Below are 23,587 nucleotides of genomic sequence, written 5' to 3'. Positions count from 1 at the left end.
CTGTTCCTGCCCCACCGGTTACTCCGGCGATGGGATCCAGTGCTGGGACACAGACGAGTGCTCTTCACCGGTTTCTCCGTGCCACCGTCGAGCCCGTTGCATCAATGCGCCGGGATCTTACACGTGCTTGTGTTCAGCGGGGCTGCTGGCTCTAGGCCCGCTCTGTGTGGACCTAGATGAGTGTCAGCAAAGCCGGGGCAGGTGCCATCCCGCAGCTGTGTGCTATAACTCTGTGGGAGGTTTCCGGTGCCAGTGTCCCCGTGGCTGGGACGCTACGGCTCAGAGTGGGAGCGGACCTCTCGGGTGCGTCGACCGCAACGAGTGTCTCTCACCTGGCGCTTGCTATGGCAACATGACGTGCAGGAACTCAGTGGGAAGCTTCAGCTGCATCTGCCCTGATGTGGATTCCAGCTGTCAACAGCTGGCACAAAATGGTCAGGAATCGCACCATAACCCCACAGAAATGTTTGTGCTGTGACCTGAACACATATTTAAATTAGTCCTTGGCTAAGATTCATTTCATTTCATTTCAATGACATTGCTGTTTACATACCAACTCTCCATAACTCATGGTTCAGTGTTGTTTATGAAAAATCATAGACGTCATCAAAATGAACTCTACAATTGATAAGATCTTCAGATCAGGCTGGAATGGTAGACAGATGGCAATCAGCTATTTTCTTATCTTTTAACATGAATGAAGTCACGCTTCAGCACTAACTTAACATGGCAGCACCAGTCTACCGCTGAACAGTGTGACACATGGTGTTAATGTTGCCGGGAAGCACGTGTAAGTCATTTCTGTCGTATTTCCACAGTGAGCATACTGTACCCTTATGGGAGGGAAACTGGCGATGTGCGGGTGTCCATGTCATCCACTGATGGAACCTCTCCGTACATATCTCCTCCAATCGGCTTTCCGTTCATGGGTACGATCTATGACAGGATTTATGTAAGTATTAAAAGGTATCACTGCAGCATGCTATTGGACTAATGAACACTATTATAATTATCTTTGCTATGTAAGACTATGGTTTTCCTGTTGGAAAAAAAAATGTATGGATGTTCATTAAAATTCACAGGCTCCATAGAAACGCCGTGGTAACCTTTTTGGGTGGAACACTCCCCCTCTTCCTCAGTTTTCAGACAACGGCCTGGTGATGTTCCAGACTGTCAGTGAGAACGAGAGGCTCCTGTATCCTAGCCCACTCCCAGGTGGCTTCCGGGGCAACGAGAGTGTGCCCATGCTGGCTGTGTTCTGGGATGACGCTGACCTCACCTTAGGAGAGGGGAAACTGTTCTTCCGGGTTCGTGATGCCGGATGTCATCCTTGTATTTATGTTCATGGTTCAGCACTTGTGAAGTTTTTAACAAAAACATTTTCCTGTTCCAAAAATGCAGACATCAAAAACGCACAACTCTCATAAAACACTAAAAGGTCCTTGCTGGGTTTTGCGATAGGTGCACTATGTTAATAAATCATGTGCAAAGATAAGGAAGACTGTGGTTAGGGTTAGTTGGGGTTGTGAGGGGGTGTGAGAGGTTGTCTGAACATCATTTTGTTTTTTTTAATGCAGCAGTAAATTTGTTTGTTTTGCTCTGGCTTAACTTATTTGATGTGTTTCAGGAACATTTTCAGCAGAACCTCTCAGACGTCTACTCTCAGATCATTTTCAACCGCACCTCAGATGATGTAAGTCGCTTTGAGGCACGGAGAGGGAGACCTGCTTACAGCCCCAAATGGATTCTGAAGATCACATGGGACCACGTGATGTCTGTCTCCCACCAAAAAGTCAACCTATCAGAGGTAAGCAGATGTGGAGACTTCATTGAGAGTGTGTATTATAGCTACATGCAATAGAAAGGCACATTTCACCATACAAGGAAATTGTGTTAAACCCACCGGAAGTGTATCATGGTTTAAGTTGGTTTTAATGCCGAGTGTGCTGAGTCATCGGTTCAATTTTATGTTGAAAGCTGATAAGGAGTTGAACGCTTGAGTCTTCCAACATGCCCGCAGGCATTTTACTGTAGTGTGTGTAACTGAAGTCTGTGGGCATGAATGTGTTTCAACATGTCATTGCTTTCCCGTGCAGTTGAACATGTGAAGTAGATTATTTCAGGATTACTGTAGGAAATGATCACCTTTAGGACATCCACTCTCATGTGACGTGCCAGAGCAGCATGATGACACAACAGCAGAGTCGTGAGAAAGTGTGTCGTTTCAGTGAGTCAGTAAAATAGTGCCAGGAGAAATACTACGATTTAAAAGTGCCCTCCTCTTTATCAGATATCAGCATGAAGCAGCTTTAACAGCCCAACAGCACTGCATCTCTGCACATGCCATACGCTAGAATTTCTGAATGGATTTTGTGAGTTTGAAAGTACGGCCATAGTGAAATCAAGCATTTGATAAAAAAATATTGTAAATTGTTTAATATCATTTTACCTCTGTCAAGATGAGCAAGGGTGTAAACACAGAGCATTTAATAAACAAGAGACAGGTGACACAGTCTAACAGGGAACGCTAACAAGAGACGGGTAATAGCTACAGGCTAACATAGGGAACGCTAACAAGAGACAGGTGAAAAAGGCTAACATAGGGAACGCTAACAAGAGACAGGTGCAGAGTTGCCAAATTTCGACGTTCGCTTGGAGTGAGATTTTAACCTTGAGCCGGTGGCGAGTGTATTTTGTTGAGCGGGGGGTGGGGGGGGTGGGGGGGGGTGGCGAACGAAAGTTGTTGAGCGGGGAGGGGGGGGTGGGTGGCGAACGTAAAATGGACACAGATTCAGTGTTGTATCGCCGGTGGATGATGCCAGAGCTAGCGAACTAGTAACGTATTGAATCATATATGTGGATCTGAGGTAAATAAACTGGATATTTTTTTCGGCGTGAGATATCGGAAGTGTGGCGTGAGAGCGTGTGAAAACGGTCAAATGCGTGTGTCTCATGCTCAATGCGTGAGAGTTGGCAACCCTGCAGGTGAAACAGGCTAATATAGGGATCGCTAACAAGAGACAGGTGAAACAGGCTAGGGAACGCTAACAAGAGACAGGTGAAACAGGCTAACATGGGGAACGCTAACAAGAGACAGGTGAAACAGGCTAGGGAACGCTAACAAGAGACAGGTGAAACAGGCTAACATAGGGAACGCTAACAAGAGACAGGTGATACAGGCTAACATAGGGAACGCTAACAAGAGACAGGTGATACAGGCTAGGGAATGCTAACAAGAGGCAGGTGAAACAGGCTAACATGGGGAACGCTAACAAGAGACAGGTGAAACAGGCTAGGGAACGCTAACAAGAGACAGGTGAAACAGGCTAACATGGGGAACGCTAACAAGAGACAGGTGAAACAGGCTAACATGGGGAACGCTAACAAGAGACAGGTGAAACAGGCTAACATGGGGAACGCTAACAAGAGACAGGTGAAACAGGCTAACATGGGGAACGCTAACAAGAGACAGGTGATACAGGCTAACATAGGGAACGCTAACAAGAGACAGGTGATACAGGCTAGGGAACGCTAACAAGAGACAGGTGAAACAGGCTAACATGGGGAACGCTAACAAGAGACAGGTGAAACAGGCTAACATAGGGAATGCTAACAAGAGGCAGGTGAAACAGGCTAACATGGGGAACGCTAACAAGAGGCAGGTGAAACAGGCTAACATGGGGAACGCTAACAAGAGACAGGTGAAACAGGCTAGGGAACGCTAACAAGAGGCAGGTGAAACAGGCTAACATGGGGAACGCTAACAAGAGACAGGTGATACAGGCTAACATAGGGAACGCTAACAAGAGACAGGTGATACAGGCTAACATAGGGAACGCTAACAAGAGACAGGTGATACAGGCTGACAGGTGAAAAAGTACAGCTACAACCATCTAATACCATAAACTGTGTTTCTAAAGTTTAACATTGGAATATTCTTTTCCAAATAAGTCTGAAGCTGAGCCATTCATGCACAGAAACTTGGCACTCACACTACTGTGTGTTTACCTTGAGGACCAGTGTCTCCCTAGGGAGTGAGGTTGCATTCTGCTTGCTTCACCTACCGAGAAAATTTTCATCATTTTATTTCAATGTTATTTCATAGACAAACACATTCCAGTGCATCCTGACCACAGACGGAGCCCACTCATATGCCCTGCATCGCTATGGTGACATGAATTGGGGCCCAGGGCAGAGAGTATACCAAAATGCTCTGATAGGCTATACCGATGGCCTCAACAGTTTTGTCAATGAGGTCCCTACACCACCAGACAACCTGTTTGGCCCCCGTGGTCGTTACCGACCACAGACCACTGTGGGTAACACAGGTCAGCCGGGACTGCTGGTGTATGACCTGAGCGGAGACAGAGTGGCCAGCTTCGACTCTCAGAGGCAGTGCCAAATGTGGGCCGTGAAAGAGCCAGAGCCCAGCGAGTGGGCGCTGGGTTTGACGCCATGCCCCTGCACCCGCGCCCAGGCCCTGGAAGACCTTGGCTTCGGCCCCGAGACCCTGCCCTGGGCCGGCGCAGCGCTTCGCGTGAAAGACCTGAGAAACCTTCGCTGGGGTGGAGGCGGAGGTCAAGTCTTTCAGTCCATCCTGTTTAACAAGCAAAGAGCAGGGAAAAGATGCGTGTATGACCCACAAGGCCCCCTGCTGGCCGGATACAGCGAGCGCTACTTTTCCGATGACAAGACCCAAGATCACATTGGTAAACCAGCCATTTTTGTTTCTGAATAGATGTATTCATAACAGGTTTGTGTGCTGGATGTAATTCTATGTTTGTGTCGCCCCAGATAAGGATCTCATGCCCTTCCAATGGTGCTGTATGCAGTCTGCCCTTTGCAATCTGTACCTGGCTAAGAGACCCCTGGACCGCTGTCAGGGCTTTGGATGGGACAGCTCAGACCCCAGCATACCGGGCAACAGGGGAGCACCTGGCCTTGGTGAGGTCTATTGATCCACCTTAGTTTAAATCAAGACACTTTAATATTAAACAGCTTTTTTGTCACATATGTTCACACCTTGATACTTTGGTTTTGTGATTTCAATGGTATTGTGAAAACCGGGCTGTTGACAAATGACCCAGTTTAATATTCACAAACTGTGATCTTAGGTCTCTTTTAATTGTGCTATTAGCGCTTGTTTCATCTCTCTTTGGGTTCCTTTGGAGTTGGTTGAATACAGCTGGTGCAGGCGTGTTTCTGCATGCCATCACTTTCCCCCGCAGTTGCAAAATGTGAACAAGAGTCTGTCTGCATTGTTATAGCGCTGTCACAGAGATCGTCAGGGCTCCATCGTTCTCATCCGACAGCTTTGGCTTTCTCGCAGGCTTCACACACTCAGCACACTGTAGTTCACCTGCTACACCTGCACAGAAACAAGTCTGCTCCTCACACTCACACCTGTGATGCACCTGGCACAGCTCTAGCTCACTGGAAGGGAGTCAGTTCTCACCTGTCAAGTTGGGACAGCACAATGCTTTTTTTTTCACATTTACTTTTCTCTTGCCAGTTCCCCACGCTGCACACACCCTAGTGCATGAGTTGGACCGCAAGCAATTTCATTTTATAAGCATTTGGAAACCTGTCACAACAAAATGCGCCATATAACGTTTTTTTATGGAGAGGATGTCGATGTGCTTGTGGGTTGAGACGTACCCAATTAACTTACTTCTTTGCACCCAACAGGCCTGGCATACGGGAGCCTCCATTTTATTACGTTCGATGGCCGAAACTACACCTTCAAGGCCGTGGGAGTGTTTGTGATCGTGCGCCTGTCCTCCAGCACTGGCTCCAACGTCTTCACCCTGCAGGGGGAGACTGCCGCCCTGGTGGCCAACAACCAGCCCAGACGGGTCCCTGCCCTGCTGCGGGTGGCCGCCTACCATCAGTCCTACGGCAAGGTTCGCGTCTCAGCTTGGGAAGGATGTGATTGGCTCTGCGTGAAAACGTTTGTCAGAGGCACATTCTGTCTCCTTTGCACTCACAAAAAAAGGGAGAAGACCTCATTGAGAATGAGAACCTTAGTCATGTTAACTGATCTACAGGAAACGTCTTCTCCTGACATTCAAAGGTTTTGAATTTGTCTTGCTACAGGTGGAATGGCGGCATTCCCAAGCTGATGAGAGCCTTATCGTGCTCATCAATGACGTGGCGGTTCCTGTCTCAGCGGGTATAGACAGATCCGTGCAGTATCTTAGACTAGATCTCGTCTGACACACAGCTGTCTCTGAGATACGTTTTACATTCACCGTCTCGACACGTTTTACAGTCACAAGCGCCACAGCGCGTTTGCTGCCAGTACAAAACCACTCTCGGTTCTAGAGCAAACAGCAATCTGGGTGTGTAGCATTCGTGAGCCTCCACTGCCCTCTGCTCTTCAAACAGATGTAGTGCATCCCGTCCAGCAAGGTTTTGCGGTGCGCTGCCTGTCCGTGCAGCGCTGTGCGGCCGTCTACGACGGAGGCCTGAGTGTGGATGTGTGGAGGGGGGAGGCAGGGAGGCTGAGCGCTTTGGTCGTGGTGCCACAGGTCTTCTACAACCGCACCGTGGGACTACTGGGCCTCTGGAGCTCCAACACCAGCGATGACTTCCTCCTCTCAAACGGGCTCCTGCTGCCGTCACCCGCCAACGGCCCTCCGTCCGAGGACAAGGTGCTGCTCTTCGGACAGTCATGTGAGTGTGTCGTGCGGCTCCCTGAGTGGCTGAGGCTGCCCGAGAGCGTTCCGGGGTCGCAGGATTGCTGAAGCTGCATTTTCACGCCACCATCGTCTTGTCCCGCAGGGGCCGTGCCCGTCCCGGAGAATCTCCTGTCCTCCCCGCCTCTACTGACGCCCTTCCAGCCCGTGAGCAGCGAGGAGCTGCTGGCGCAGTTGAGCCCCGCCTCTCTGGCCAACCTTCTGCAGACCTGCCAGGCCAGCATGCAGTGTGTGCTGGACCTGCTGGCGTCAGACAGCACGAGCCTGGGCCAGCAGACCCTGCAAGACCAGCAGAAGCTCCGCAACCTGGCCATCACCTTTGGTGAGAGCGCCCCCTGCTGGCCTAGCATTAGGACTACCTGTTTCACCATTGAGCTTAGAGGGTGTCGTTAGCCTCTGTGTTGACCTCTGAATATTCACACCAGGCAACATGCCGCCCATTGTGACTGACCCCTTGGTGATCCGTTGTACGGTGAACACCACGGTCAGGGTGCAGTTTGCAGTGCAGGACGCTAACCAAGATGCATTCAGCTTTTCCCTGCTCTACCCAAGACCACCACAGGCATCCATAGGCAGTGGTAACGTCCGCCTGAAGACATTGTTGTTATTAAGTTTAATGTTGCATTGATTGTAAAGACATGTCTGTTGCATTCCATTAGGGGTCTAATAATTATGTGTGAATTAACCTAGAACCCTGGGACATATCGTCCTACCTAGAATTTATGCTTGTGCTACTTAAGGATTCGCTGACACTATTTAATTAATGTCGTGCACTTTACTGTATGACACTGGCACGTGCATCTGTGTTCACGCCCCTCCTGCAGGTGACGGGGTTCTGGTGTGGAAGCCACTCAACGTACAGCCTGTGCTACTGACCGTGCAGGTGAGCGACTACACGTCCAGCTCCTACCTCACCCCCGTCGTGCAGGTCTGCAACTGTCTGAACGGTGGGACCTGCCAGTTCCAGAGTGTGGCTGAGAACAACCTGCAGAGCAAGTTCCAGGTATCCAGAACCCTTAGTGCTGCATATGCAGGACAGGCCAGTTTCTCATCTTACTGCTCAGTGACTGGGTGGGTTAGAAATCCTGCACTGTATTATCTTTGTGCTAGATTTAAACAAGACAAAAGACATTTCAGTGGCACAGCTATTAGTTTCTTCATCCAAGATCCAGTTAAGCTCCGTTGACATTTCGGTTTAGGCTGTTATGTCCACACTGATACAAAGAAGATCCAAAATGTTTTGCTAGTCATGGTTACAAAAACTCGTGAGCTCAGCGTTTCTCTCTTCATCAGTTATGTAACGGTGAACTCACGGCCCGATCTCGACTTTTCCCAGGTGGTTGGGTGTTTGTGCCCGCCGGGCTTTGGTGGCAGGTACTGTGGGAGTAGAACAGATGTGTGTAAAGGAAAGCCCTGCTTTCCTAAAGTGGACTGCTTCAGCCAGAGAGAGACGGACAGCTTCATCTGTGGACCCTGCCCTTATCCCACCGTCTCCACGGGCAAGCAGGGTTACAAGTGCTTTCACAACGGTACGCACCCATCTGTTGATCGGGAATTTATTTCAGCAAAATCAGGAGTCACAGATGTATGTGTTTCAGAGCCAATACATGAAAAAGTTTATTTATTTCAGTAATTCCATTTTTAAAAAGCGAAACTTGTTTAGTACTCATTCATTACACACATACTGATATATTTCAAGTGTTTATTTCTTTTAATTTGATAATACTGAATACTTTTCATCTTTTAATACTGAAAATAACATTCATTACTGAGGCCCAACAGGTCAGTTTTCATCTACCTACATCTAGGAAACGGACCTCTTCCCCTCTACTGTGGGTAAAGGTGGTCTCCCCACCTGAGTGATGTTAGAATATACTACTCAGTGCCACTCTTGCCTGCTGGATGAAGCCGTGTGCAGAATGTCTTACCTCTTCAGTGACACGTCTTACCTCTTCAGTGATGTGTCTTACCTCCCTGCAGATTTCTGTCTTTCCTTCCCGTGTGACCCGATGGCCAACTGCTACAACACCGGCTATAACTACACGTGCGTCTGCAAGCACGGCTTCACAGGCAACGGACAGAACTGCACAGGTAGGCCCGGCCATCTGACCCTCGCTTCCGTGTCCCACTCGGGCGTGAGCGTGTCGTGGCCATAATCACCCAGCCTACGTGTTTTCTGTCGCGAGCAGATATAGACGAGTGTCAGGACCCTGCCACCTGTCCTAACGCCAAGTTCGAGTGTGTGAACACACCTGGTTCAGTACGCTGCTCCTGTCGCTACCAGAGCACCATGGAGTCTGACGGCTGTGGTGAGATTCTATTGCTCCTCTAGAGTCGTTTCATCATAACCTTCTTTTAGTGACAAACATTCATTCTTTGTATTATTGCTCTCAAGATTTTTTTTTTTGCATTGTGTTCAGTATTGGTTTGGCATTTAAGTTTTATGTTTTATCTTTTTAGGTGTTTCTGCTAATCCTGCTGGTAAGGTGCCATTCTGGAATAAAACTGCAGCTGTAAGATATTATGCTGTGTGGAGCATTGAAGTTACTTGTTTGCAGGTTGCAATGTTTTTAACGTATCGATGGCCTGGGGTGATCAAGCATCTGCAGATCAGCGACTGAAACAGGTGAGAGCAAGAACCTGGCTGTAAAACTAGCGTTCTGGTTCAAACCCCAGCTGTGCTTCAGCTGGCCATGTTCTCCTAGAGACAAAGAGACAGAAAGGTCACCCCCCCCCCCCCCCCCCCCCCCACTGCCATCTGTCACAATATCACATGCATGTCACCTTGACAGTCCTTCAATGGACACAACAACTACACTAACAGGTCTGGGAAAGCATGGTTTAAGAAAAACATTATCCTAGCAACCTCATCTCAAATGCATCACGAACCTCCAGAACCTCCAGAATCTCTTGTGCTCCACAGCTGCAGAAGATCCTGTCCCAGGGTTTCCAGAATAAGTTCTACAACGCCAGCATTATGGTGCCCGGCTCTGCAAACGGGCTCACAGAGTACAAAGTCAACGTGTCGAGTGACACGCCTCACTGGTACGTCATGGACTACCTGAGCCGGGTTGGACGCCACTACTCCATTACATCCGCCTCCGTGGGAGGTGAGATAACGCTAGGCAGAGACGTTTAGATGGGTCAGTCTGCCAAAGCTCACTTTCTTAAAGTGTAATGATTTTAGACCGTCATTCAGTCATGATTTAGATCATAAAATGCATTGTGTTGCATAACCGTATTGAATAAACTTGACCTTGTTAGGCCTGTGAAATCAGGTAGCCATTCTTGTTCTAATTTTCCACCATTTTCACGGTCGTTTGTCTTTTTTTGTCCGTGTGTGTGTGCTCTCAGACCTGGACGAATGCAGCGGCACCCGCGGTATGTGTGTGAAGCCGGCCGTGTGTATCAACACCTACGGAGGCTACAGGTGTGTGTGTAATGGCACTGACCTCACTGACACGCAGGCCTGCATCTTTGGTAAGAGCCTCTTCAAAAGCAACATTTTGAAAAGTGTGATCACAACTAAATGATTTACAAAAGTGCAGAACATTACTTGTGCTCCATCCTTTATCACGTCGTAGTAAACAGACGATGGCCATTTATGGCAAAAAAATCGCCTGAGAAAATGTAATTTATAGAGCCTGAAGGTGTCAGGAAAGGCTGCGTCTGTAGACAGGGCGGTGAGAGTGTTTCTGCTCCTCAGACACGGGTGGTGTCAGCAACGCCACCGCGACACCCGTCACGTCTGCGGACAGTAAGACGCTCCTGGTCGTGGGCCTGGTTCTGGGCGTTGGCATCCCACTCCTCATGCTGCTCCTGGCCGCGCTGGTCTGTTTCTGCTGCTCCCGCAGGAAAAAAGTCAGCGGAGAGTGAGTGTGACGCACGCATGCGCAGCCAGCCACGCCTCCTGGCAGCCGGCCACGCCTCCTGGCAGCTGATATCTCACATACCGGCGACCATATCTGCTAGTTAAACACGAGAAGGGGAAAGTGTTCTCAGCAGTGGGCGTACTTGTAAAAACGCATATATACGAGCTGCCCTTTAGTGCGTTGTATAAGGAGAGTGAGCGCCCCCTGGTGTAGAGGATAACGCCAAGGTTTTAGCCTTTAGCTACTGCTGAGGTACTAATCAATGGCTAATGTGTGGAGCATCTTAATCTCATAAGATCATAAAATCGTGCTGATATGATGTAAACAGGTAATTAAGCACAGCTCACACACTGGAACCTGTAAATCAATCAATCAATCAATCAAATTTTATTTATATAGCGCTTTTTACAACAGTTGTTGTCACAAAGCAACTTTACAAGTGCCGAGTCCTAGCCCCCAGTGAGCAAGCCAAATATAGGATATGTCATTTACTTGACACACAGGAATTTAACTAACTCTCTCTCTCTCTCTCTCTCTCTCTCTCTCGCTCTCTCTCTCTCTCTCTCTCTCTCTCTCTCTCTCTCTCTCTCTCCATTTATTCTTTCTTTAAGCATTCCCCATTTGCTGCCCCCCGTCTATGTTCACGATCAAGTCAGCTCTCACTACAACTACAACGACCCGGCCCTCCACTACAACAGCCACTTCAGTCCACGTATCCTTGACAACGTCACGCCTCTCTACAGGCGCCACGGAGCTCATCCGCTCTGCCGCGTGTCTCCGGGTGTTTGTGCCGCTCGCTGCAACTGTAAATAAGGCACAACGCGGCACACGCACAAGGAAAACCTATAAATAGCTAATAACTTATAATTCAACATTAGACGTCTTAAGAAGACCTTAAATCCCCCATACTCAAGTAGCGGCCCGCGGGCCACACCAGGCCCGCGGGCTATCTATTTATGGCCCACGAGCTGATTTGAAAAGTGTTTTTTTTTTTTAGGAATCTTTTTTTTCAATCGCGCTATCCGCTCTTATTTTGAAATCGCGCACCGCGATCTCAAGACGATGCCGGGGATTGCCTTTATGGCAACAACAAACGACCCCCCCCCCCCTCCCCGTCGATTCACGTTCGCTATTAGCCCCCCCCCCCTCCCCCCCCCGTAACCGGCCCCGTCAGTGATTGAAAAAATAAAATGTGGCCCGTCATAATTTCTATTTGAGTACCCCTGCCTTAAATGTTCTTAAATGTGCACACCATATCAATGGACAAAATGCATACTGCCACACAAAGCATTAAAGCTGTATCAACCTGAGGTTTTATTTTGGCATTCAGTGCCAATCAGTACAGTAACAGCTCTTGTTTTTGTAATCCTTTTCTTTCCCCTTTCAGAGGTAAACTACTTTTTTTTTTTTGTAATTGATCTAATTACCTAACAAGGTTCATTAAATTGTAATTAAGCTAAAGCGGTATTTGTAATATTACTTTTGCATTTATCTTTTAGCTCTTAAATAAAAGATAGTATTCATAATTTCTTCATTACTAAATCTTGAGGATGGTAAGTGAGAGACGTTTCATTCAGCGGTCATTAGGCAGAGCTGCTATTCCCATATTTCAACACTGGGTGGCAGCATACAGTAGTTTATGTGGTAGAAAGCAGTCACTCACTCACAAGAGGCAAGTGTTTCAGACTGGGCAGACACCTGCAGCTCTGCAGCTCACAGTCTGCTTATGCAGCAGGAGCATGGACGCAGTGTGTGTGTGTGTGTGTGTGTGTGTGTGTGTGTGTGTGTGTGTGTGTGTGTGTGTGTGTGTGGTGGTGGTCCCTGCAAGATGAGATCATCAAAGTGCTTTGCAGTCCTGCACTGCAGAGTCCCACACAGGGAGTGGGGGTCAAGGGCAGGATACTACACACACACACACACACACACACACACACACACACACACACACACACACACACACACACACACACACACAGTCTCCTCTCTGACTCTCACCTGTGACTCCCTCACGCTGCACTAAAGGAGGTCATACCTGTTCCTTACCTTCTTCCTGGACACCCATTCCTGTCCCAACTCACCCAGCAGACCTTTGTTTTGTTTTATAGCATATTATCCAACTCTCATCTCTTCTTTGTTGTCTTCCAGACATAGTCCCACCACAACCTTTTATAAATGTACTTATATCTCTGTGGTTTTACTGGAAGAAGCTGAACTTCCCCTCCACCCCTGGTCCTCACTCCTCTGTGGCTCATATTAATGACCACGATTACATTAGACAGCCTACATACATGAGAAGTTCTGAGATCATTCTTTATCATCAACATGTAGTAGTCATGCTCATGAACTTTGGAATTTGCCCTATTCCATGGCCATAAAGCTATAAAGCCCTAAGCGAAGTTCTTCATGGGGTCTTATCTCCTCCTTACGTCACCTGTAGAAACCCTGGCCTTTGCTTTCTGTTGCTGTATCTGCAGCAATGTTATCAACATGTGACAGTACAGTACAGTTCTGAGTAGGGCAAAAATAGCTGAATAGAACTGAGCGGCTGTGGATATGCATACGATCACAACTCACTAGAATATGCATACAACGTACATGTAGGCGGATAGAGAACACCACTGAAGGGCCCCTATACCGTCACAGGGCCAGGTCCACACGCACTTGCAAAAAATGACGCAAACCCCAGGCATTGTTAGAGCTCATGCATTAATAATTGGCTGATTGCAAGGGCCAGCATCTGGGCCGAAGGTGCGGGCCCTGGCCCCGCTGAATAGAGGCATCGCCCACGGCACAGACCAAAGGCTGTCGGAGATTCTCGGGAGCGGCAACTCGGAGAATCGTCCCACATACCAATTCTCCGCGCTCACACGTGTGAGGTTGCCGTAGCAGCAGCAGCTCCCACCGAACACGGTCACGTGTGCAGCTGGTGCCGGTGGACGGCACGGTGCCCCGACCCCGTCTGACTCCCAGACCTGCCTCGACCTCACCCCCCCCCCCCACACCCTACACCCCCCACACTCTCCTCCGCCTGCTAGAACGTCACACTGCTGGAAGGGCTAGCCGTGAGTCATTTCAGGAGCAGTACGCATTTAGAACAGCGCAGACCCGAACGCCATGCCGGCTCGCCTTCACACCGAAACCCACATACAGTGTATTCACTCCTCACGGACCATCACGGACTATTCTAGGCCAAGAGCAACGTGCAGGAGACCTAAATGTATATGTATCTCCATGAGATACACACAGGAGCGCTTGTTATATAAAACTGAGGGAGAGGTGCATTCTTCAATCTCCAAAAAAGTCCGACTTCGGTCTATGAGCCCTTGAGAGATGTTCACGCAGCACATAGCGGAAGCCTAGTCACTCCACATCAAATGGTTTTAAAAAACCCTGAACATTCCCAGAAGGCACTGATAAACCTTTGACCTGTGACCATATTTAACCTAGAACAAGTTCCTTGGGTTCCAAGGGATTCAAAGGGCAAAGCCAGTTTCTATTCCAATCGATAGGAGCTGGCAGATATGAAGCATGTTCTCATTCTTACTATGTGAATAATATAATCCCATTTCAGATAATCCGAAGAAACGTCTGAACGTCAACACACAACATTTCACAGCAAGCTGTCTTTTACAACCCAGGCATTAGCACTAAAGTGTTCAGAACTGGGTGACTGTCATCCTCCGTACTAATGTAACCAGGGAGCTGGGTTACACTCTTCCTTCTATTGCATAATCTCCTCCGTGAGCTGCAATCCTGGGAAAACAGATTTAAGTGAATGGACTTCACTTTGTGGAAGATCAGGCACCAGTGGCAGCGGTGAGAGCCACACAGTCACTACAGCAGTCTTTTACTAGCAGGCCCAATCCAGCCAGCTGTATGTATACAGTAGGAGCAGTAGAACCAGTAGAACCAGTATGCATATGTTATGGGTGAAGGGCGTGAACATTTTCATATATTGGTTTAATGTGGTACATCCTTTAAAAATCTGTGAGTGCTGTGATTACATTACTAACCGGAATAAAGTCTATTGCAATTAACTTTTGATTTTAGCATTTCATCTGGCTTTATATTTGGGTATATGAAATATATTATATATATTATATGAAGGTGAACACACTTTTGAATGCACAAGAAAGGACTACGTCACTTTATATGGTTATTTGTACTCTGTGGTGTGTATGGGATTCATTGTACTTAATTAGACCCCCAGGAGAAAGAGCCGGGCTCACTGCTCCATTCATTGTTAAGGCAAACGTGGTGCTGGCCATAACAACACTGCCACAGTCTTTAATCCCTCACCTGTGACTTCGCTGGGCTCGGTGTAGAGACAGGTGGCCACTGGGATACACTGAGAGTGCAGGCCAGCCAAGTTTAGAAAACAAACCATCGGATCCTGCATGCAGCTCAGTCAACACAGTGAGACCACAGTGAGACCACAGTGAGACCACAGTGAGACCACAGTGAGACTGTGTTCCTGCTGCTGTCTGAACCTCGCCACCACACACACACACACACACACACACACACACACACACACACACACACACACACACACACACACCCTCCACCCCCCACCTGACATGCTGACACATACATGCTCTCATGTCATGGGCCCCTTCAGACCCAGCAAAATAAAGCGCTCGCTGGTCTTGACTCTGATCCAGAGTTCAGCTTTGAAAGTTCCAGTTCACCCACTTCCTCTGAAGTCGCTGCACTTTTAAAGACTTTTAAAGATTTAATCTTGTGTTTTGTAGCCGTTTGATGTCCCCCCCCCCCCCAACCATACTTATAGAGGAGAACAGTGTCCTGCTACACCGCATTACTAAATCAACTTGATAAAGAAACTAAATCGACTGTACTCTAGTACTAATGCTCAGCTATATCTTTTTAAACATAGTACGATGAAGTCTGACATTTTTTCAAGAACATCCTAAAGTGCATATCCTAAACTTTGGATATGGTTAGTTAATCTATTTAAGTGTATAGCATTAACTAAACACAACAGTGTGCTTTTCATCTTAAGAATCACAATAATCTTTATTTGTTAAAGTTTATTTCTCCTAAGGTAGCATGTCCACAGATGGTTTAGAAGGAATATGAGACAAAAGGCGCTTCACACACTACTATACGGATTATTTAAATACATGGCGTCCCGTCCATAAATATGATGCTGAATTGCCACACCACCTTCATGTGAAGTCTATGTTGCGCCTCGGGCGGTTCATGTAGACTACAGGGCAACCAGGAATGCAGTGCAGCGCAGGTCTAGGAGAGTGACGCATTGCAGGTACAAACGCACCAATCACAGGCGACCTCTTCTTACTACGACGTCCTGTGCGGCGCCGGGCGAATCACACACTAGCAGAATGTATATTCCGCCGTAAGATAGTTCCGGCGCGAAATACGCATAATGTACTTACTTTTTGCAGGTTTTTTTTTTTTTTAAATGTATTTCGCTAAACGAAACTAGACGCGGTTTCTATGCGACATTTTCATACCATCGAATGGCAAGATTGTGAGCCTTTTTTTTTTTGGGAATCCGTTATCACCCTGAGGAAAGTGTGTTGGCGGACGGAGAGAGAACGGGGAGGAGTTTCAAGGCGCCCATTAAAGGCGCGTCAGGGCGTCTGTTAGTGTGTCCTGTTTGTTTGCCAGCTCCGCACTGTTGTACTTGTGGAACTAGATTTGCTGAAACAACGCGATGGTAAGTAACAATAACTACACTTTTTTTGGTGTGTGTAATTTCATTTAAGATGAGGCGTAAACTCTCCCCGAGGTGTGATATTGGTAGACAGCAAAATGCATTCTTCTGCGGAATATTGGTTTAGAAAGGGTAGCTACGTGTTGCACGTAATCCGGTGAAATTGCTGTTGTTATTTATTAGTAGAGCAGCAGGTGATTTAACATTTTATTAATTTTGGTTGGGGAGCCCCGCGACTGTATTTCTTTTATTCCATTTCAAACGGCGTGAATAAATCAGGTCTTTGATCCGCCGCCGCGCAACCAATGGAAACGCGTCCCACTGTTACGGGGTTGTTACAGTGTTACATTGTTACGGTGTTACAGTGTTGTTACATTGTTACAGTGTTGTTACATTGTTGTTACATTGTTACAGTGTTGTTACATTGTTATAGTGTTGTTACATTGTTGTTACATTGTTACAGTGTTGTTACATTGTTACAGTGTTATTACAGTGTTTCGTAATTGTTGGAATTGTAGTTCTTAGCCCCCCAACTCTGGCGTCAAGTGCATGACGCATTTTCTGAGGCGGTCAACTACATGTGGTCCTCTCACCGCTGTTTATCGGCCGAATTATCCCTCATTATGGTCATTTGGGTTTGGACGACATAAGTATTCCCTGTTTATGCTTAAGGGACCACCGAGACCCGGTAACTGGAGGAGCCAGACTGCGCCACCGGCTGCAGTAAACTGCGATATTTTATTGGCACACGTCTCGGTTACAGAGCGCCGGGTGGAGGCTTCGGTGAAGGGGGACATGATGTCTCGGGGAAGGCGGGGACCCTGTTGAACGGTTTTACATGGTTTTGTTCATCCTTTCTTTCTTTGCAGGCTGACCAGCTGACAGAGGAGCAGATTGCCGGTAAGACTTGACCGTCGGCACGTGGCTGGTGGTGTGGATTCCCGTGGTTTTCCACCTACTCCACCCCCCCCCCCCCCCCCCTTCGTTGGATTTATATTTTTGCCTTTTATGGCATGACTTAAGCTGCGCTGGGAAAGACGAACCCGAATGAATGGACGGGCTGTTGTGACCCTTTTCGCAACACAACGGGCTTTTAGATACAGGGAAAGGAGTCGCTGGGAGGATTTTGCATTTTATTGCGCATGGTTTAGTTTTTAAATTGAGCACACACTGGATTGTTGGAGAGTTGATAACCAGACTGAGCAACTAGGGTGTGTCCGCTGTTGGACGTTACGTCTGGCCTCCATCTGAAATGACTTCTTTTATTTGTTTGATCACTTAGTTTTACAAATACTTTACCTTAGATTGGCGATCCTAGATGTATAATCTCTGATTTCCAAACAGTGGAATATAACTTGAAGCTTTTTTTTCTGGAGTGGAATTGGTCTGCACTGAACAGTAATATAAATAGTCTTGGTGGTAATTTGATCATTTGGAGTGTGGTTTTGGGGCATTTGTGCAAGACTCATTCAGTAGTTCTTAGTACTTTAGGTCTTTATTTATTTTTCCAATTGGTTCAGGTTTGATGCAGCATAAATATGGGATAAAAGAGTGTTGTGGTGAAGCCAAAGGATGATTCAGTTCATCATCTAACCACTGTAGCTAGAATGCTCAGTTGTCCTATATGAAGAACGCCCCCACCCTGCATGACCAAAATGTGGAGATTGTCAGATTCCAGCCCACTGGCTTTGTGCTGTGGGGTGGGAGCATTAAAAATCCTCTTCTCGGGACCATTATCGCTAATGGTGATTGGTGTTTGGTCACAGTGGAAAACCTGAACCCTGATTGCTATCATTTAGGTCACAGTGGTCTGTCTCCATGGCAATGATGAAGTCACAGTGTCTGCTGGGACATGGGCACATGTATGTGCGTGTCTCCCCCGAGAGAGACTGTGAGTTCACTGCAGTGTTTCCACGTTGCTTTATGAGATCACGGCGGGAAGAGCGGAACCCGTGAAGTCACAAACCAGCGTCTCGTGTCGGTTTCGGCGGAAATTCTGCTTCGGGATCTGGCGCATTCTACGTCTCGGTAGCTCGTCTCCATAGGAACAGGGTGAGGTCACGCCGATCTCCATAGAAACGGTCTCTGTGGGTTGATGTTCCAGTGCGCGGCAGAGTAATTCTTCAGTTGTGAGTTCTTGCGAGGACGGTCTGATGTAACGGCGGAAGGTTTATGTAAGGATACATCACAGCGGAGCTGCGCTCCGTTGCGTTCGATTTTTTGCGGAGATTGGCTTCTCCTGCCTGTCGAAACCACAGCTGTTAGTGTTTGTGCAGGAGAAACACCTACTGAACGGACGTGTTCCGCATTAGTTACGCGGGTGACTCAGCCGTAATTACTGACCGTTGCACAACACAGACAAGAACATGTTCACATTACAGAACGGCAGGGTTCAAAGGGCCTTGGGTCACCTGACCTCGTAGTGTGTAGTAAGTGCCCAATCACAAAGGATTGCCGTCTTGTTAGACATCTTGTCCGATAGGCATGACTAACACGTGCTGGATCCAGAGGATGGAGCAGAGACGCCATGGGGCTGTCACGCTGGCACCTGTCCTATCTGGCCGACGCCTGTCCCCTTACACCACGGACGTGCCAGGCGTCCTGGCCTGCTGAGAGCACGTGCCCGGCGTTCCTCTGCATGGGTGCTGACTCCACTTGACAAATAGCTACTTAGATTAATGCACGTGGATTATAAACATAGGCACTGGTTAGGGCGCATTCAAAACCGCCCCGCGTCAGATGGGACCTGGATAGTCCTTTTGTTTCCTCGTGTTCTCACGGCGGCTCAAGACCCTGAAGTGGACTATAGTTGTCCCCCTGTCCTTTTATGGCTGTGCGTCTCCAAGCAGGTGTGAAGTGGATGTAGAAGTCTCTTCCTGTAAAAGGAACTTGGCGGTGTTTGTTTTTTCCTTTTTCTCCTGTGTGTTTTTAATGCACGATTTGGCTGTTTTGAGCCTTTTGTTTTAGCTGAATGTTTTTCTGCCCCTATCCCCCCCCCCCCCCCTCTCACCCTCTGCAGAATTCAAAGAGGCATTCTCACTCTTTGACAAAGATGGAGATGGCACTATTACAACCAAAGAGTTGGGCACGGTCATGCGCTCTCTGGGCCAGAACCCAACAGAAGCAGAGCTTCAGGACATGATCAATGAAGTGGACGCCGATGGTAACATACACACATGCGCGCGTGGCGCTCACGCACACACAACTGAAGATTTAATCCAAGAACACTCTGAGCTGATACCCCCTCCCACAAAACAGGGAACGGGACGATAGACTTCCCCGAGTTCCTGACCATGATGGCACGGAAGATGAAGGATACAGACAGCGAGGAGGAGATCAGAGAAGCATTCCGTGTCTTTGACAAGGTACCGCTCCACTTCAGCAGAACCCTTGGGACAGCTGTGTTTACTTGGTCCGGCCCGTGAACGCCAACCCCTCCCTCTCCCCGTGTGTTCTAGGATGGGAACGGCTACATCAGCGCCGCTGAACTCCGTCACGTGATGACGAACCTGGGAGAGAAGCTGACTGATGAGGAAGTCGACGAGATGATCAGAGAAGCAGACATTGACGGAGATGGTCAAGTGAACTACGAAGGTGAGTGTCGGTTTTCACCTGTGCCAGTTAACGGACAGGATCCTCAGGTTTAAGAGGATTAATCTCCACCCTGCTGTCTCATATAAGACTAGCTGTGTCATCACATTTAGTGTGTGTGTGCGTGTGTGTGTGTGTGTGTGTGTGTGTGTGTGTGTGTGTGTGTGTGTGTGTGTGTGTCTAACAATGGTCTTTATTTGTTTCCAGAGTTTGTACAGATGATGACGGCGAAGTGAAAGCTTTGTACAGATCCTCTTTCTTCTATAAAAAAAATTTGCCTTTTTTTTCTGTTTAATTTATCTGTAAAACGTTAAGTTCCCCCCCCTCTCTCCTCCGGCTGTCCAAAGGAACTGCATGTAAACTGCGTAGGATCTAAATCCTCATGTCCCTTTATTTTGCTGTCATCGTGTTTTTGGAGTGACGGTGCGGTTACACGATCAGGTGCTTGTTGCGGCTAAAAGGGGGCGGTGACGCACAAAAAAAAACAAAACGAAACAAAACAACGTTCGCGTCACGCCTGTGTCCCCCACCCGATGCGTAGCAAGAGCGGAGACCTGCCAGCCGTCGTGTCACTTGGCAACAACGTTGGCAGGGCAACAATGTAGAGGAGTAACTCTGCATGGACTATGGACAAAGTATATAATATATATGAAATTTATCAGCATTGCACTACTGCAAAAAAAAAAAAAAGAAAAATAAATAAAAAAAAGACACGGGTGTATCTTCTAGATACTCATACATCAACTTTTTGTATCTGCTGTTCTGTACCAGAGAACTTGTTTGAATCTTATGATGCTTTTTAATGTTTTATTCACTTTCATTTTCTTCTTTTGTTTTCCTTTCTTTCTTTTTTAAAAACAGCTTAATGGCATTTGTCATGCCTCAAATAATCCATTCCAAGTTGTATATTTTTGTTTTCCAATAAAATTTACAACCCAGATTTGAAAGGTTTCCTTGTTTGTAGAGCCGGCTCGAGGCCGTGATGCGCCCAAGCTCTTCGGTATGTTGGCCGTTGTGTATCCTTCCGCTGGATTAGTCATTTCAGGCCACTCACCAATTAACATCAGCCAGAATGTTTACAATTATTGTAGTAAAAATGGTTCATTTGTAAATCATCATACAATGTATCTGAGTCAACTGGTCAAATTACTATGTGTAATCACGGGATAGGATGGGGGGTGAGGCCTCCTTGTCAAAGCAAAATAAACATTCATTAAAGTACTCGAATGAAAATGGTGCAAGTCGTCTTTTTTTTTATGTCATTCCATTTTCCACACCAAAACACGCTGAATGTAACTTGTGGATTATAAGGACAAATATCTGGGGTTTTCAAAAGGACGAAGCATGGTTTCAAGAGTACGCCGTTTTACATGGAAAATATATAGAATTTGGCGACTTGCTGTGTTACAGTGACACCCATTAAACGGTGTTCACCTGCATTCACAGCAGATGAGGGGGAAAAAATGACCACCTGAAAAAAAAATTAAGAAACTGGAAGAAGTTTGAAGGAAAACCAAATGCTCTGGGAGCTCTGGGAGCTCTGGGAGCTGTAGACGACTCCAGCGTGAGAATGATGGAGTGTGCTGAAGCAGCGCGGGGCTGAGGAGAACTGCGATCCTGCTCACTGCGACGTTTGGCGATGAATAAACAGAAGGCCCAACTAGCTACTTGTAAGCATTACGTTCGCGGTATCCTAGCAACAGAGCAGAACATTACACCCCAACAACTCCCAGAGAGACCAGCAGACTCCAGATGATGCCACGAGCCGCAGACAGCCCTTCACCAAATTAATTGGCACACTGTGATTTCTGCACCGTTACACATCGCTACACGGGCGTGGACGCGGGCTTGATGCAGCTCGGCGGGGATTATTATTAGCCTGAATTAATTAATTGGCTATGACCAAAAATGTAAAATATTTCCTTTTAGATGGTTGTCAACATTTGCACATCATCTCAAAGCAATAAAAGGTTATATTCAAAAGTACATTCGCTGTTCAATTTCACTGTTTCTGATATAGTCTTTGGTTATGAAACTAACGTTCTGTTTACTGACTTGTCAGATATCCTAATTCAATGGATTAATAACAAATTATGAGTATTTGCGCAGTAGATTTGGGTTAGTGGAGTGTATCTTTTTCTCATTATCAAAAGGTCTTCGGTATGACAGCTGACAGATATAAATATTGAAAGCACGAGGAACGTTACTTCAAGAGATAGTAGCTGTGTCATGATCTGGTAGAGACCTCACGTCACTCGAAGGCCCAGGTGCTGTATTATTACATGGCAATGAAACCTGAGCTTAGCTCTACTACTGAAGTGGTTGCTGAAAAAAAAAATAGCACATGTTTTTTCCAGAAATAAGAACTGACTGACAGAAGTGGTTGTTGGCAGGAGGCTGTTAAAATGATTGCTTTCTTGTGGAAGGTTTTCTCTGAGAGAAATAGCCAGTTGGAGGGAATTAGTTAATGATATGGTAAGGCTTGATGCTGTTAGCTATTCAAAACCAGCTAGGCTGTTTTCCCTGTAACGATCTATTAACACGATCAGCATTTCACTTAACGTTCCATAACCAACAGCAGGTAATAATCATTCAGGCTTCAAGGACACCTTTTTCTTCCAGAACAGCCCTATCACCTACAACTTGTGAGACTTCATAGAAGAGGCCAGACTCAATCCTGAGAGTAGGGCCAATGGGCCGGGGTCCTCGTGGGTGGGACGGGGTCCCGCCTGGAACTTTTCATTACACTAGTTTCCCACAAGTGGTTAGCCACGTCCTGAGGATACGGGATAAGGTGCATCAGTGCAAATATGTTCATGTCCTGCACAGTCCGGGGCTCTTTGTAATCTTTGCTATTGTAAGCCAGGGTTTACATGTTGTTGCTCGCTTTCAAATGAACATGTCAGAAAAGGCGTAAGAAGTTTTTCTCACCCCCCCCCACCTCCTCCCTATGGTGTGTCATTGGACAAGATGCACTGTAACATGTGAAATGGCGTTTTCCTCCTTTTCAAACTGTGTTTTCCTCTCCATACAGAACCGCTTTCATGGTTTCATTCCGCTCCTGGTGTCTCCCCCTACAACAATCTCCTCCTCTCCTCTCGTCCTCTCCTCTCTTCTCCTCTCCTCCTCTCCTCTCTTCTCCTCTCCTCCTCTCCTCTCTTCTCCTCTCCTCTCTCCTCTCTTCTCCTCTCCTCTCTCCTCTCCTCTTCTCCTCTCCTCTCTTCTCCTCTCCTCTCTCCTCTCTTCTCCTCTCCTCTCTCCTCTCCTCTTCTCCTCTCCTCTCTTCTCCTCTCCTCTCTCCTCTCCTCTCCTCCTCTCCTCTCTTCTCCTCTCCTCTCTTCCTCTTCTCTCTTCTCACAGCTGCTGGTGTCACAGCTTCCTTCCTTCTGCGAGGAACAAACCGTGTCCGGTTCGGACCGTCAACGTATATTTGGGGTTTCCTTTCGCGTTGGTTGGTTTCCCTGGACGTTGGGCACCGGAATGCAGCAGCTCCGCTGAGCTGCGAGACCAAGCTGGGTGGATACATGAGCCCGGTGGGCATCTGTCTGCTGCTGACAGAACCTCCAGGGTGTTAAGCCGCTCGCTGGGTGGCATCTGGCCGAATGTGAGGGCTTTGACTGGTTTTAATGGAGGGGTAACATACTCTGGAAGACACACGTTCAGTCAAAGGTTAAGCGGCCAAGATGCTGTACGATTAAAGTAATGCTGACAGATGCACACACACA

At 47.4% G+C, this 23,587-nt stretch overlaps 2 protein-coding genes across 2 annotated transcripts; both read left to right on the top strand.

Moving 5' to 3' along the window:
* The first annotated feature begins 782 nt into the window (after positions 1–782).
* Positions 783–11,542, top strand: LOC143477035 (mucin-4). Its single transcript, XM_076975489.1, has 20 exons — positions 783–952; positions 1,140–1,307; positions 1,628–1,807; positions 4,106–4,709; positions 4,795–4,944; positions 5,689–5,903; positions 6,097–6,172; positions 6,388–6,675; positions 6,784–7,020; positions 7,124–7,276; positions 7,523–7,701; positions 8,035–8,227; positions 8,679–8,789; positions 8,888–9,007; positions 9,159–9,179; positions 9,257–9,324; positions 9,622–9,808; positions 10,053–10,178; positions 10,405–10,570; positions 11,182–11,542. Exons 1-20 carry the CDS (start codon positions 869–871, stop codon positions 11,381–11,383), a joined length of 3,528 nt encoding a protein of 1,175 aa, XP_076831604.1. The 5' UTR covers positions 783–868; the 3' UTR covers positions 11,384–11,542.
* A 4,603-nt stretch (positions 11,543–16,145) lies between these two features.
* calm2a (calmodulin 2a (phosphorylase kinase, delta)) lies at positions 16,146–20,802 on the top strand. The gene is made up of 6 exons (XM_076974165.1): positions 16,146–16,274; positions 17,141–17,171; positions 19,291–19,434; positions 19,530–19,636; positions 19,730–19,865; positions 20,070–20,802. Exons 1-6 carry the CDS (start codon positions 16,272–16,274, stop codon positions 20,096–20,098), a joined length of 450 nt encoding a protein of 149 aa, XP_076830280.1. The 5' UTR covers positions 16,146–16,271; the 3' UTR covers positions 20,099–20,802.
* Positions 20,803–23,587: the final 2,785 nt, after the last annotated feature.

This window comes from Brachyhypopomus gauderio, chromosome 15 (genome assembly GCF_052324685.1).
Source record: "Brachyhypopomus gauderio isolate BG-103 chromosome 15, BGAUD_0.2, whole genome shotgun sequence".
Lineage (NCBI taxonomy): Eukaryota > Metazoa > Chordata > Actinopteri > Gymnotiformes > Hypopomidae > Brachyhypopomus > Brachyhypopomus gauderio.
Note: the sequence above shows the minus strand (reverse complement) of the source record. Positions and strands in the feature narration are given on the sequence as shown.

Bases quoted from the DNA above. Each gene is read 5' to 3' on its own strand.
- LOC143477035 (XM_076975489.1), top strand. From the start codon at position 869: ATGTCATCCACTGATGGAACCTCTCCGTACATATCTCCTCCAATCGGC. The intron at 6,173-6,387 runs GTATAGACAGAT...CTCTTCAAACAG, and splicing joins GGCGGTTCCTGTCTCAGCGG to ATGTAGTGCATCCCGTCCAG. The intron at 7,277-7,522 runs GTAACGTCCGCC...CCCCTCCTGCAG, and splicing joins ACAGGCATCCATAGGCAGTG to GTGACGGGGTTCTGGTGTGG.
- calm2a (XM_076974165.1), top strand. The intron at 17,172-19,290 runs GTAAGACTTGAC...CACCCTCTGCAG, and splicing joins GACAGAGGAGCAGATTGCCG to AATTCAAAGAGGCATTCTCA. The intron at 19,637-19,729 runs GTACCGCTCCAC...CGTGTGTTCTAG, and splicing joins CATTCCGTGTCTTTGACAAG to GATGGGAACGGCTACATCAG.